Source organism: Hyaena hyaena, unplaced genomic scaffold (assembly GCF_003009895.1).
Source record: "Hyaena hyaena isolate Hyena2069 unplaced genomic scaffold, ASM300989v1 scaffold_1292, whole genome shotgun sequence".
Lineage (NCBI taxonomy): Eukaryota > Metazoa > Chordata > Mammalia > Carnivora > Hyaenidae > Hyaena > Hyaena hyaena.
In genome coordinates this window covers 26,888-39,472 of record NW_024081925.1, presented here as the reverse complement: position 1 = coordinate 39,472, position 12,585 = coordinate 26,888, and the positions used below count along the sequence as shown (strand labels likewise).

General features: G+C 35.1%; 1 protein-coding gene across 1 annotated transcript in view; it reads right to left on the bottom strand.

Moving 5' to 3' along the window:
* Window positions 1-10,629, bottom strand: part of DIAPH2 (diaphanous related formin 2) — a 249,292-nt gene extending 238,663 nt beyond the window's left edge. The window contains exons 1-3 of the mRNA XM_039223208.1: window positions 10,471-10,629; window positions 8,224-8,256; window positions 5,618-5,794 (exon numbers count right to left, since the gene is read on the bottom strand). Coding sequence (XP_039079139.1) covers window positions 5,618-5,794; window positions 8,224-8,256; window positions 10,471-10,629 — 369 coding nt within the window. The remainder of the gene's footprint in view (window positions 1-5,617; window positions 5,795-8,223; window positions 8,257-10,470) is intronic.
* Window positions 10,630-12,585: the final 1,956 nt, after the last annotated feature.

The window sequence follows — 12,585 nt, the reverse complement described above, 5'->3', positions numbered from 1 at the left end:
ATTCACTTCTTCTACACATTTTTAAATTGGATTATTAGCTTTTTGGGTGTTGAGTTTTCTAAGTTCTTTATATATTTTGGACAGTAATCCTTTATCAGTTAACTCATTTGCAAATATCTTCTCCAATTCTGTAGGCTGCCTTTTAGTTTTCTTGTTTCCTTTGCTGTGCAAAAGCGTTTTCATGTAGTCCCAAAAGTTTATTTTTGTTTTTGTTTCCCTTGCCTCAGGAAACATATCTAGCAAGAAGTTGCTATGGCTGATGTCAGTTACTGCCCATGTTCTCTTCTATGACTTTTATGGTTTTGGGTCTTACAATTAGGTCTTTAATCTATTTTGAACTTATTTTTGTGTAAAGTATAAGAAAGAGTTCCAGTTTCATTCTTTTGTATGTTGCTGTCCAATTTTCCAAACACCATTTGTTGAAGAAATGATCTTTTTCCCATCGGATATTGTTCCCTGTTTTGTCAAAGATTAGTTGACCACATAGTTGTGGGTTCTGTTTGGATTACTGCAGCTTTGCAATATAACTTGAAGTCCAAAATTGTAATGCTTTCCTTTTCTTTTACAAGGTTGCCTTGGTTATTCTGGGTCTTTCATGGTTCCATATTCTTCCTTACCAGTTTGGATGTACTCTATTTCTGTTAGTTGTCTGATTTCTGTCCCTAGGACTTCCAATACTATGTTGAATAAAAGCGGTGAGAATGGACATATCTGTCCTAATTGTAGAGGAAAAGCAATCACCTTTCTCCCCATTTAGGATTATATCATCTGTGGGTTTTTTATAGATGGACTTTTTTATGCTCAAGTATTTTCCTCTAAACCTACTTTGTTAACTGTTTTTAGCAGGAATGGATGTTGTACCTTGTCAAATGCTTTTTCTGCATCTCTTGAAAAGACCATATAGTTTTTATACATTCTTTTATTAATGTGGTATATCACTTTGATTGACTTGCAAATATTGAGCCACCCTTGAAGCCCAGGAATAAATCTCACTTGATTGTGATGAATGTTTCTTTTAATGTACTGTTGGATTTGGTTTGCTAATTTTTATTGAGAATTACTGCATCCATGTTCATTAGGGATATTGGTCCCGTAGTGTGTTCTCTCTCTCCTGTTCATTCTCTCTCTCTCTCTCTCTCTGTCTCTCTGTCTCTCTGTCTCTCTCTCTCTCTTTTGGTGTCTTTATCTAGTTTTGGAATCGTGGTAACACTCACCTTACAGAATGAATTTAGAAGTTTTCCTTCCCTTTCTATTTTTATCTTATTTTGTCTTGATTTCAAGATTTGTTTTATCACTATATTTTGTCAATTTAAATAGGTCTTGGCATTGACCTGCTTTTGTTTGAGAAGAACAAGTATTAACTCTTCTTTAGATGTTTGGTAGATTTGCCCATGAAGTCATCTGGTCCTGGACTGCTGTGTCCTGGGAGATTTTTAATTCCTGATTCAATTTCATTGCTGGTTATTGGTCTTTTTAAGTTTTCTTTCTTCCCATTTCAATTTTGGTAGTTTATATGTTTCTAGGAATTTATCCATTTATTCCAGATTGTCCGATCTGTGAGCAAATAGTTTCTCATAATATTCTTATAATTGTTTGTATTTCTGTGGTGTTGGCTATTATTTCTCTCATCACCTTTGTGATTTTATTATTTGGGTCATTTATCTTTAATCTTTGATATGTTTGGCTACAGGTTTATCAATTTTATTAATTTTTTCCAAAGAACCAGTTTCTGGATTCATTGATCTTTTCTATTGTTTTTTTTTTAAACTTTCTATATCATTAATTTCAGCTGTAATCTTTATTATTTCCTTAATTCTGGTGGCTTTAGGCTCCTTTTCTTGTTCTTACTAGCTCTTTTAGGTATAAGATTAGGTTGTTTGAATTTTTTTCTTGCTTCTTGAGATAGGCCTGTATTGCTGTATACATCCCTCCTAGGACCACATTTGCTGCATCTCAAAGCATCGGACCGTTTTTATTTTCCTTTGTTTCCACGTATTTTTTATTTATTATTTGATTTCCTGATTGGCCCATTCATTCTTTAGTAGCATGTTGTTTAACTCCCATATATTTGTTGTCTTTCCCTATTATTTTTTTGTTTGTTTGCAACTTCAAGTTTCACAGCATTGTGGTCAGAAAAGGTGCATGGCATGACTCGAAACTTTGTGCTGAGCCGTGTTTTGTGACCTAACATGTAATCTATTCCAAAGAATGTTCCATGTGCACTTGAAAAGAATGTGTATTCCAGTATTTAAGGATGGAATATTCTGAATATATGTGTTAAGTCCATCTTGTCCAGGGTGTCATTCAAAGCCACTGTTTCCTTATTGATTTTCTATTTAGATGATCTGTCCACTGATGTAAGTGGGTTGTTAGAGTCCTCTATGATTGTTGTATTATTATTAATGAGTTCCTTTATATTTGTTATTGTTTTATACATTTGGGTGTTCCCATGTTGGTTTCATAAATACTTAAATTGTGATATCTTCTTTTTAGATTGTCCCCTTTATTATTATATAGTGCCTTTCATTATCTTTTGTTATACTTGTTTAAAAGTCTACTTTAGGGGTGTCTGGGTGGCTCAGTTCGTTAAGCCTCTGACTTCAGCTCAGGTCATGATCACATGGTCCATGAGTTCAAGCCCCACATCGGGCTCTGCGCTGCCAGCTCAGAGCCTGGAGCCTGCTTCAGATTCTGTGTCTCCCTCTCTGCCCCTCCTCTGTTCATGCTCAGTCTCTCTTTGTCTCTCAAAAATAAATAAATGCTAAAAAATTTTTTTAAAAATAAAATAAAATAAAATTCTACTTTGTCCAATATAAGTATTGCTACTCTTTCATTGGAAATCCATCTCTGTGACAGATGTTTGTCCATCCCCTCACTTTCAATCTACATTTGTCTGTATGTCTAAAATGAGTGTCTTGTAGGTGGCATATAGATGGATCTTGGTTTTTTTTTAATCCATTCAATCACTCTATGTCTTTTGATTAGACCATTTAATCCATCTACATTCAAAGTATTATTGATAGATACATATTTATTGTTATTTTTATTACCAGTTTTGTAATTGTTTCTGGAGATTCTTTCTGATCTTTTCTCACCTTTCTCACATTCATGGTTTGCAGATTTTCTTTAGTGATATAATTGGATTTTTTCTCTTTATTCATTGCATGTTTATTAATGGTTTTGATATGTGGTTACCATTCAATTTATACAAAATTTCTTCTGCAAATAGCACTCCATATTAAGGTGATGTTCATTCAGATTTGAAATTATTCTTTCCTCCTTTCCGCCTCACAATTTAGGTATATGTTATTATATTTTCTTTTTTGTGTGTATGAGTTCCTGACCGATTTTTATGAAATTATTCATTTTTACTGCTTTACTATTTCCTGCCTTTATTCTGTCACTTTTGGTCTCTCCTTTGCATTCAACGAATCCCCTTTAATATTTCTTGCAGGACTGGCTCAGTGGTCATGAATGCCTCTGGTTTTTGTTTGGAAAACTCTCTACCTCTCCTTCTATTCTGAATATTAGCCTTGCTTGATAGAATATTCTTGGCTACAGATTTTTCCAATTCAGCAAGTTGAATATAGTATGCCACTCTCTTCTGGCTTACAAAGTATCTGTTGGGAAATCAGCTGCTAGCCTTGAGGGCCTTCCCTTGTAAGTTAAGGACTTCTTTTGTCTTGCTGCTTTTAAGATTTTTTCTTTATCACCACATTTTACCAATTTAATACACAATGTCTTGGTGTTGGCCAGCTTTTGTTGATTTTGATGGCCGTCCTCTCTGCCTCTTGGATCTGGATGTCTATTTCCAACCCCAGATTAGGGAAGTTTTCAGCTATTATTTCTTCAAACAAATCTTCTGCCCCCTTTTCTCTCTTCTTCTTGGAAATCTATAATATGAAAGCTATTGCATTTGATGGTCATTGAGTTCCCTAAGTCTATTCTTACTTTGCATAATTCTTCTTTCTCTCATTTTTCAACTTCATTACTTCCCAAAGGGGCTTACTTTGTCTTCTAGGTCATTAATTCGTTCCTCTGCTTCTTCCAGACTGCTGTTGATTGCATCAAGATATTTCTAATCTTATTTATTGCACTCGTCATCTGATTCTTTTTTAATTATTTTATCTCTGTAGTTAAGCTGTCACTGATGTCTTCTTTTCTCAGTCCCAGTCAGTATCCTTAAGATCTTTGCTTTTAATACTCCATCAGGCATGTTACGTATATCTGTTTCCCTTAGATTTCTGGCTGAGGCCTTATCTTGTTCTTTCCTTTGGGATATATACCTTTGTCTTTGCATTTGTCTAAGTCTCTGCCTTCTTCTGTAGGATAGAAAATCCAGTTTTATCTTCTGCTCTTTTGTTCCTAGAGAGGTGTCTCTGTGAATACTGCCTAGTAAGGGCAAGCTCAGAGAATAGCAAATAATCTCCCTACTGTGTGCCCCAGGTGCTCTTAAAATCACTGTTTCAAAGACATCTGTCTCTACGTTGTTTGTCAGCCTTCTCTCCAGGCTCAGGGCAATGCCCTCAGGGCTCTATCCCAGCCAAACCTGTTGACCTTTAAAACGCCAGGCTTTAAGCCTTGCTGGTTGCAAGAACTCAGAAAATTCAGTGGGTCTAATTTTCCAAGCCAATGGCTTTGGGGAAATGTTCTCCTGAGCAGTCCCCTGCATGTTCCTCTCTCTCTCTCTCTCTCTCCCTCCCTCCCTCCCCTGCTAGTTCTTGAGTGCTTGCTCTCTCCCTCTCTCTCTCTCTCTTTTCCCCCTTCTCCATGACCATGGCTCCATCCCCTCCTCAGCAGCTGTGATCTGTTTGTCCCAAAACCATATCTTTGCACTTCCTACCTTCCTCCTTGTGGCCTCTTTTCTCTCTTTAGTTGTGAAGTTTGTTCTGTCAGTCTTTAGGTCAATTTCTGAGGTATTTAGAATGATTTGATAGTTATCTAGTTGTGTTCTTGGGACAAGCTGAGCCTAGAGTCCTACTTCCTTCTCCTCCTCCCAGGCATTATTTTCCCTCTACAGTTTTTTCTTTGTTTGTTTGTTTAACTCTCTGTCTTCCCAATTCTATTCCATATAAACAACAAGATACCTTGTGCTATTTTCTGGAAAACGAACTTTGGTCTGCTTTTCTTCACAGAAAGAGAAACACAAATTAGTTAATTGAAAAACAGAGTCAATGTGCCAGAGACTACGAAATACTAGCAGACGCAAATAAGACAGCCCCTACTTTTCAGAGCTCATAGTGGAAGCGATAGTCAGGTAAGAATGTTTTAACTCAAAAAACACACTTCTGAAGGGGTTCAGTCAGTTAAGTATCTGACTTCAGCTCAGGTCAGGATCTCGCCATCTATGAGCTCCAGATGAGTGTTGGCTCTGTGCTGACAGCTCAGAGCCTGGAGCCTGCTTCAGATATTCATTCATTCATTCTCTCTCTCTCTCAAAAAGAAACATTTAAAACATTAAAAGAAACATACTTCTGAAAATAGTTCTGGTGTATCAACAAGTTTCTGGTCTTTTACATGATATAAATACAGTCCATACAAACACACATACTTAAAACCCAGTACTACTCTGGGCACACACATTTTAAAATTAAAAAATAATAAGGGTCAAACTTACCATCATTTTTTCAAAAAGATCCAGTACTTCCTTTTCTGACAAATTCAAGGACCGTTCATCATACAATGGCTGAGCTGCTGGAAACTCACTCATTGCAACTTGAGAATCAATAGGATGCTGAATAAGAGGTTTTTCTTTTTTGACAGTAGATTTTCTGAAACTTGTAATTCGGTCACGCTACAAAGAGAAAGGAATATAAGAAACTCTAAGAATGAAATCCAGAAGCAGAAATATGAAGTACTGAAACATCAAAATAGTACTTAGTATAATATGTCATTATTGTCTTCTGACAAACTCTTATTTTAAGCAAGAATTTCTAGTTAGAGATTGCACAATTTTGAAACCTTTTAATTCAGTCTCAGAAGTCTGAGGTGTGAAAAGTATTCCTCCACAGTAAATCTTAGTCCCTCTTCATTTCCATTTTACACTGTAAATAAGTAATAAAAGTCTTGCATCAAAATCATGCAGTTGTTTAAGGGACAATATAGCTTTGGTGGCAACTTTTGAACTGAGAAATAAAGGAATATTCAATTCCAGTGAGGGAAATTACAGTAATGTTTCTCTCTTCAAAGTGCCAAAAACTGTGACAAGTATTTATGGATACCTTGTCGGTATAATGGTCAAGTATAATAGTTAATAACAAAGACTCTGAAGCCAGACTGCCTGGGTTTGAATCTGTCATTTATTAGCTGAGGAATCCTGAGCAAATTACATGCTCTTTCTGTTTCCTCATCTCTAAAATACAGATAACAAGTTAATATATGTTAAATAAATAAACAATATATTACCTATACTGTAGGGTTATTATGAATTCAAATAAGTTCATATGTTTAGTGTACTTAACTACTATTTATTATTCTTGTTATTATTATTTCCCCTACTTTTTTCCCCCTAAAAAATGAGGACAACAAGACATCACCTTTTCCATTTAATGGAAATGTTAAGATAAATAAAAATGTCTTATTCCTACAAATACTATCATAAGGAACTTGATGTTTTACGTATATTAACTCTGTACCATTGATTCCATGTGTAATCTCTAATAATTAGCACAATCTCTAATTTGCTATTTCATATAAAATGAGTTAATGCCTCCAGGTACATATAAACAGCCAATCTGTTTTAAACTACAAAATATCAGACATCAAAAATTAGTAGCGTCCATAAAACTGAATACAACTCAGTTTTATTCTGATTTCTGTTAGATAGCACATGCATACCATCAACTCATGTTAAACAAGCAGGCATGTTAGATGTGAAGGCAGTGCATCTTCACTTTCATGTTATTGAGCCCTTAAAAATTATTCCAAAAACACAAAAAGCATCACAGAAGTTATTACCCCAACCAGGGTAAATTTCCACTGACCTCCCCCCCCCATTAAAAGAACATACTTATTATTTTGATTCAAAGAACACTTTCTTAAAATTAAATGTACTTTCAAAGAAATACGACCAGTTTTATGCAACTTATTTAGGATTACAAAAAACGATTTTAGAATATGGTTGCTTACAAACAGATTATATAAATCACAGTGTTTTAGAATTGGGAAAAAACTTGAAAAATCATCTAGACCAACTCTCTCATTTCATAGAAAAAGTAACTTGCTAAATTTATAATTTAGGAACACTGATTCCTATTCCAGTGTTCACATTAAGATTCATTTCTTCACAGCATCTTGAACTATATTCAAATTTTCTTTTAACTATTTAAGGAAAATTAAGAAAATTAAGTTGGTTCAGGCATGTATTATATCTTCAAAGGACTAAAGAAAAAATATTAAGTAATCCCAAATAAGTTTGAGTACAAATCCAGCAGCCTAATTTTACTAAAAAATATGGTGGACATAAAAGCATTTAAATATGCAATCAAGCATTAAATCAAAATATCTTTGTTCCTGTCCCTTCATGTTACTTTCGCAGTGCTAGCTTTTTACTGAGTAGCATTATTTACATATATATTTGATTTTTCTACTCTGCCTTTCATTTCTATCTAAAAAACTGGCTTTTGCTTTCAGCTATATCTTGACAAGAAAATAAGGTAAGCCACATACTTTTACCTCCTTAAATCACAAATAATATCTTATATTATTTGTAATTTCACAAAGAAACAATGCCACTGCTTAAAATATCATTTTTTAAAAGTTAAGCATTTAAATGTTAAGCCCATAACTTTTAATAAGTTTTACTATGATAGCCTCAGCTCAAAATATTTGAGTATTTTAAATTTAATAGCACATATCTAATAAACCTAGCTCTCTATTTTCAAATAATTTCCCCTTAAATTGATATTAATCTTGTACTTATTCACAATTTACTTGGCTATCAAAAAGGAAAAAATTGGTGTTTTCCAGTTAGATTTACATAGAGATTTTAAAAATTTGGTTAAAGTATGTATAAGGAGATCAAAATCTTATTGAGTTCTCATAATTTATACTGATTTTTCAAAAAAAGAAGTCACTCTATAGACAAATCTTCCATTTTACTATACTTTGTAAACATCTAGACATTTTCTATCTTACATACATCAATGCTTTAATGTCTATCCACTTTAGTAAAAAGGCAACATGCATAAGAAACATAACAACATGCTACTAAGACCATCTTACCACATCATCTGCCAAAGTTTTTATTTGAATGTTCTATTAAAATCAAAAGAAAAAAAATACCTGTCAGATAATAGAAATTCATAGATCAAATAAATAATTGATGCCCATTTACTTTGTTAACTATAACTAATCAAAAAGAATTAGCAAGTTTAAATATATAACTACATACATTCATTACAAAAGGAAAAAAACAAACTTTTTTAAAGATTAAAAATGAAGATTTGGAATGGGGGTATCTATTTGTTTTTAAAGACTGATTTGACTTCCAAGATCCTAAAGTCAGATTTGGATCAGATACCATTACATAGTGCTCAAACATGAGAAAAGATATAGCAAAGTCATAAGCCCTTTCAAGTTTGTTCAAAGTTTTAGAATGAACAATGTTTCTAAAATAAATTTAAAAAATAGGATGTCACATTTAATAGTAATAAAATAAAATGAAATAGCTGAGTTTAGAACTTATTTACTCTGATATTTAAAAAACTTCCTTTATAAATATTTTAGATAAAATTGAATTAACTGATTCTGATAATATATACTCATTTCTCAAAAACTACAACACTTGTTTTTTGCATGTGGGTTTCTACTTCTAATGCTGAAAAGCAATGAAAATGGTATATCCTAATTAATATAGTGGTTAATACAAAGTACCACATAGCAAAATGGGTACCACTATTTGAAGAACTAGAGTGCAGAAATACTAAAGTAATAAAGCAATATTATATTAAAGCAAAGTAATATTTAATAACTTAGTAATCTTCCATGATTTGGAAATTAATTCCAGAACTTACAATAACATGATCAGCATCAAGGGCCGTTATTATTTTATTATAAATATGTTGAAATGCAATTAAAATTATGCTTAGAAGGAAACCAATTTTTTTAATCACATATTAGGAACTGAAGTTAATCTTTCTGCCACACCCTATACATTTAGTTCTTACAACAGAAGCTGAATGATGTGCATCAACTTGGTCGTGCATGCTCACATCCCTTTGTACAAAGAAAAATGTAGCCATCCTGCTGGTAAGAAGAATTCATTAAGTAAGTGAGAATTATTTGGGTTCATGATATCCTGAAATTTTTCTTCAAATACCACCAACCAAATGCTCTTAAGGATCATCCTCCTCTGGACCAACTAGGACAAATAAATACACTACCATATGTATAGTTCTTTTTCTACTTTTAATTCACTGATTCCCTCAAGGGAATCACTTCTACATTTTTGTACAAGATCTTCATTACAGTCTGCTAACACAAACCTCAAGCAATCTTTATTGTCTAGGAAAAAAAAGAAGGGGGACCTGAAGCCATTTTAAGAAAGATCAATTCACAGTACGACTATCTCTATGTGGCATTTTCTCCTTAATTTTCCTTCTGGGTTAAAGAAAACTTTTATGCACCATGGCAAGCTTCATGACTGCCTATAATATAAAATTAGAGTGAGAAATGTCATCTCAAAAGTACCTCAACTACCCTACTACCATCCAGATATCTACCTGTGTTATTAGTAAGCAGAATAGACAACTCTTCAAGCAATTACTGCTTTTCTTTTCTTTCCATCCATTGAGGTTATAAACTCAAAATTAAAGACACATCTGTATCTTCAAACTGAGAATGTAAATTAGGGGGAATTATGATTTGATTTAGTCAAATTAACTAACTTAAGGTACAAATATGTCTGGAATGCTTTAAATATATATATATATACACACATATATATTTATATATACATATATAAATTGAATGTCTGTTGACAGTTTGATCATGGGGTACAGAAACAAGAAAAAAAAGTATTGCTAGTAATAGTTCCACCTTCTCTTATAGGAAGAAATTGAGTTGTCTTCTCTATCTCACTTGTTTTTTTTTTAGTTAACATGTTTTCTATATTTAATCACACAGTATTGCATTAGAGACTATTAAAGTTGTACAGAATTTAAGATTTAAAATCTTTCCATTTTACAAATAATGAAACTGAAGCTTGAAGAGGCTAAGTGATCTCCAGAACCACAAATCTATGTGGTTACAACTGCATGCTAACTTTCAGTCAACATACAATCTTTTCAGTTAGTATAATCAAGATCTATGATACTAGGACTGAATTACTGAATTGATACAATTCATAGTAATCTCAAATTCATAGATACCCACTTTAACTGTCTTTTCTCATCTTTCTCCAAAGAGCATTTCCCTAGCACCCAACATCCTTCCCCAACACATCTTACATGTAATCCAGCAAGGACCTACAGATCTGTACTCTCTTTGATCTCTAACTTTATTTCCTGCTACAGTCCCTTTAATTCCCTCAGCTCCAGTCACAGTGACCAATTTACTCTTCTTCAACAATGCAATAAAACACATGTACCGGCTCTTCTCTCTGCCTACAGTGCCCTTTTCGATTTCCATATTTCCATATCCATTACTCCATAATCCCTCCTTTTAGAGTTTTTGCTCAATGAGACCCAATCTGTCCATCTTATTTAAATGGAAACACCAAAGTCAGAAGACGGCAGTGGAGTAGAAGGAACCTAGGCTCACCTCGTCCAATGAAAACAACTAGATAACTATCAAATCATCTTAATATCCCAGAAGTTGACATGAAAATTGACAGAACAAGCTCCACAATTAAAGGCAGAAAAGAGGCCACGTCAAAGAAGGTAGGAAGTACAGAGACACAGTTTGGGAGAGAAACATTTTCACTACTGCAGTGGGGAGGGAGCCTCAGTCTCAGAGAAAGGCGAGAGACAGACTAACATACAGGTGAGCACAAGGGGAAAATAAATCCCGGTAGAAACTGGATTGGAAAGTAAAAGGGCTCAATTTCATAATTTCTGACAAGAAGCAGGGCTTAAACCCCGGAGTTTTAAAGGTCAGTGACTTGGCTGCAAGAGAGCCTAGAGGACATTGGGGCTGGTCTTGGAGAGAAGGCAGGCAAATAACCTATGGACAAACAGCATGGAAACAGTGATCTGAAGAGTACCTAGGCCACAAGGTGGGGAGGTTATTTGCTCATTTCAGAATATATCCCAGAGAGGCAGCAAATACCCTCAGAGAATAAAGAAACGGGCAGGTACCATTTCCCTCCATTGCCTTTCTTCATAAGCACAGGGCCACCTACGGGAAATAGCACTATGCCAACCCTTGCTACCTAACTTGCTTACACCAAACCCCACTCCCAATACCTGGTAGAACCACAATTCTGGAAGTGCCACTTTCATTTGCCTCAGTGGCAGCACTGTGGGCCTCCGAATTGAGAAGCCTAGTCTAAACCCCTTCTCACACTGTATCCACCTACTTGGGAGATTTGCAGTCTTGGTTTTGGCAGCAGTGGAAAGGTCTCATTTCACAAGGAGACCAGAGCACACCTAGTCAAAATGGGCCACATTCAGTCCAGGGACCAAACACTGCTCACAAGAGGCAAAGAAAGCCTCTGCAGATGACTGGCCTGAAGGATAAAGTGGCCAGGAAAAAACAGTAAAGTACACAGATCACACTTGGAGACACTCCTGGAAATGCCAGACGCTGGGATAGGGGAAACCACTACCGTGCTTATTCTTCATAAGGTCATGACCCACGAGAACAGGAGTCATGGCTGACTTCCTTAGCACAGAGACACAGCATAAGAAGACACAGAAATGTATCCCTATGAAAGAACAGGGCAAAACCACAGCCAGCAAGTGAAACAGATAAGTAACATGCCTGACGAAGTATTTAAAGCAATGATCGTAAGGGTACTCAGTTGGCTTGAGGAGACAGATATGAGTGAGACAAATAACACAGAGATAATGAATGACATAGCAGAGATAAAGGGCATAAATGAACTGAGAAACATTCTTGACAGAATGAAGAGAAGGCTGGGGGCACCTGGGTGGCTCGGTCAGTTAAGCGTCTTCACTTCATGACCGACTTCAGCTCGGGTCATGATCTCACGGTTTGTGGGTTCGAGCCCCATGTCAGGCTCTGGGCTGACAGCTCAGAGCCTGGAGCCTACTTGGGATTCTGTGTCTCCCCCTTTCTCTGCCCCTCCCTTGCTCACACTCTGTCTCTCAAATATAAACGTTAAAAATTTTAAAATAAAAAAAAAAAGAATGAAGAGAAGGCTGGAAAAATCAGAGGAAGGAACTAATGAACTAGAAAGCAAAGTAATGAAAAATAGCCAAGCTGCACAAAAGCAAGAAAACACAATTGTGCAAAATGAGACTAGATTTAGGGAATACAGTGACTCCATCAAATGTGTAACATTTATAGTACAGGAGTCCTAGAAGGAGAAGACAGAGAAAAGGGGGCAGAAAATGTATTAAAAGAAATAATAGCTGAAAACTTCCCTAATCTGGAGGAGTAGCCAGATATCCAGAATTAGGA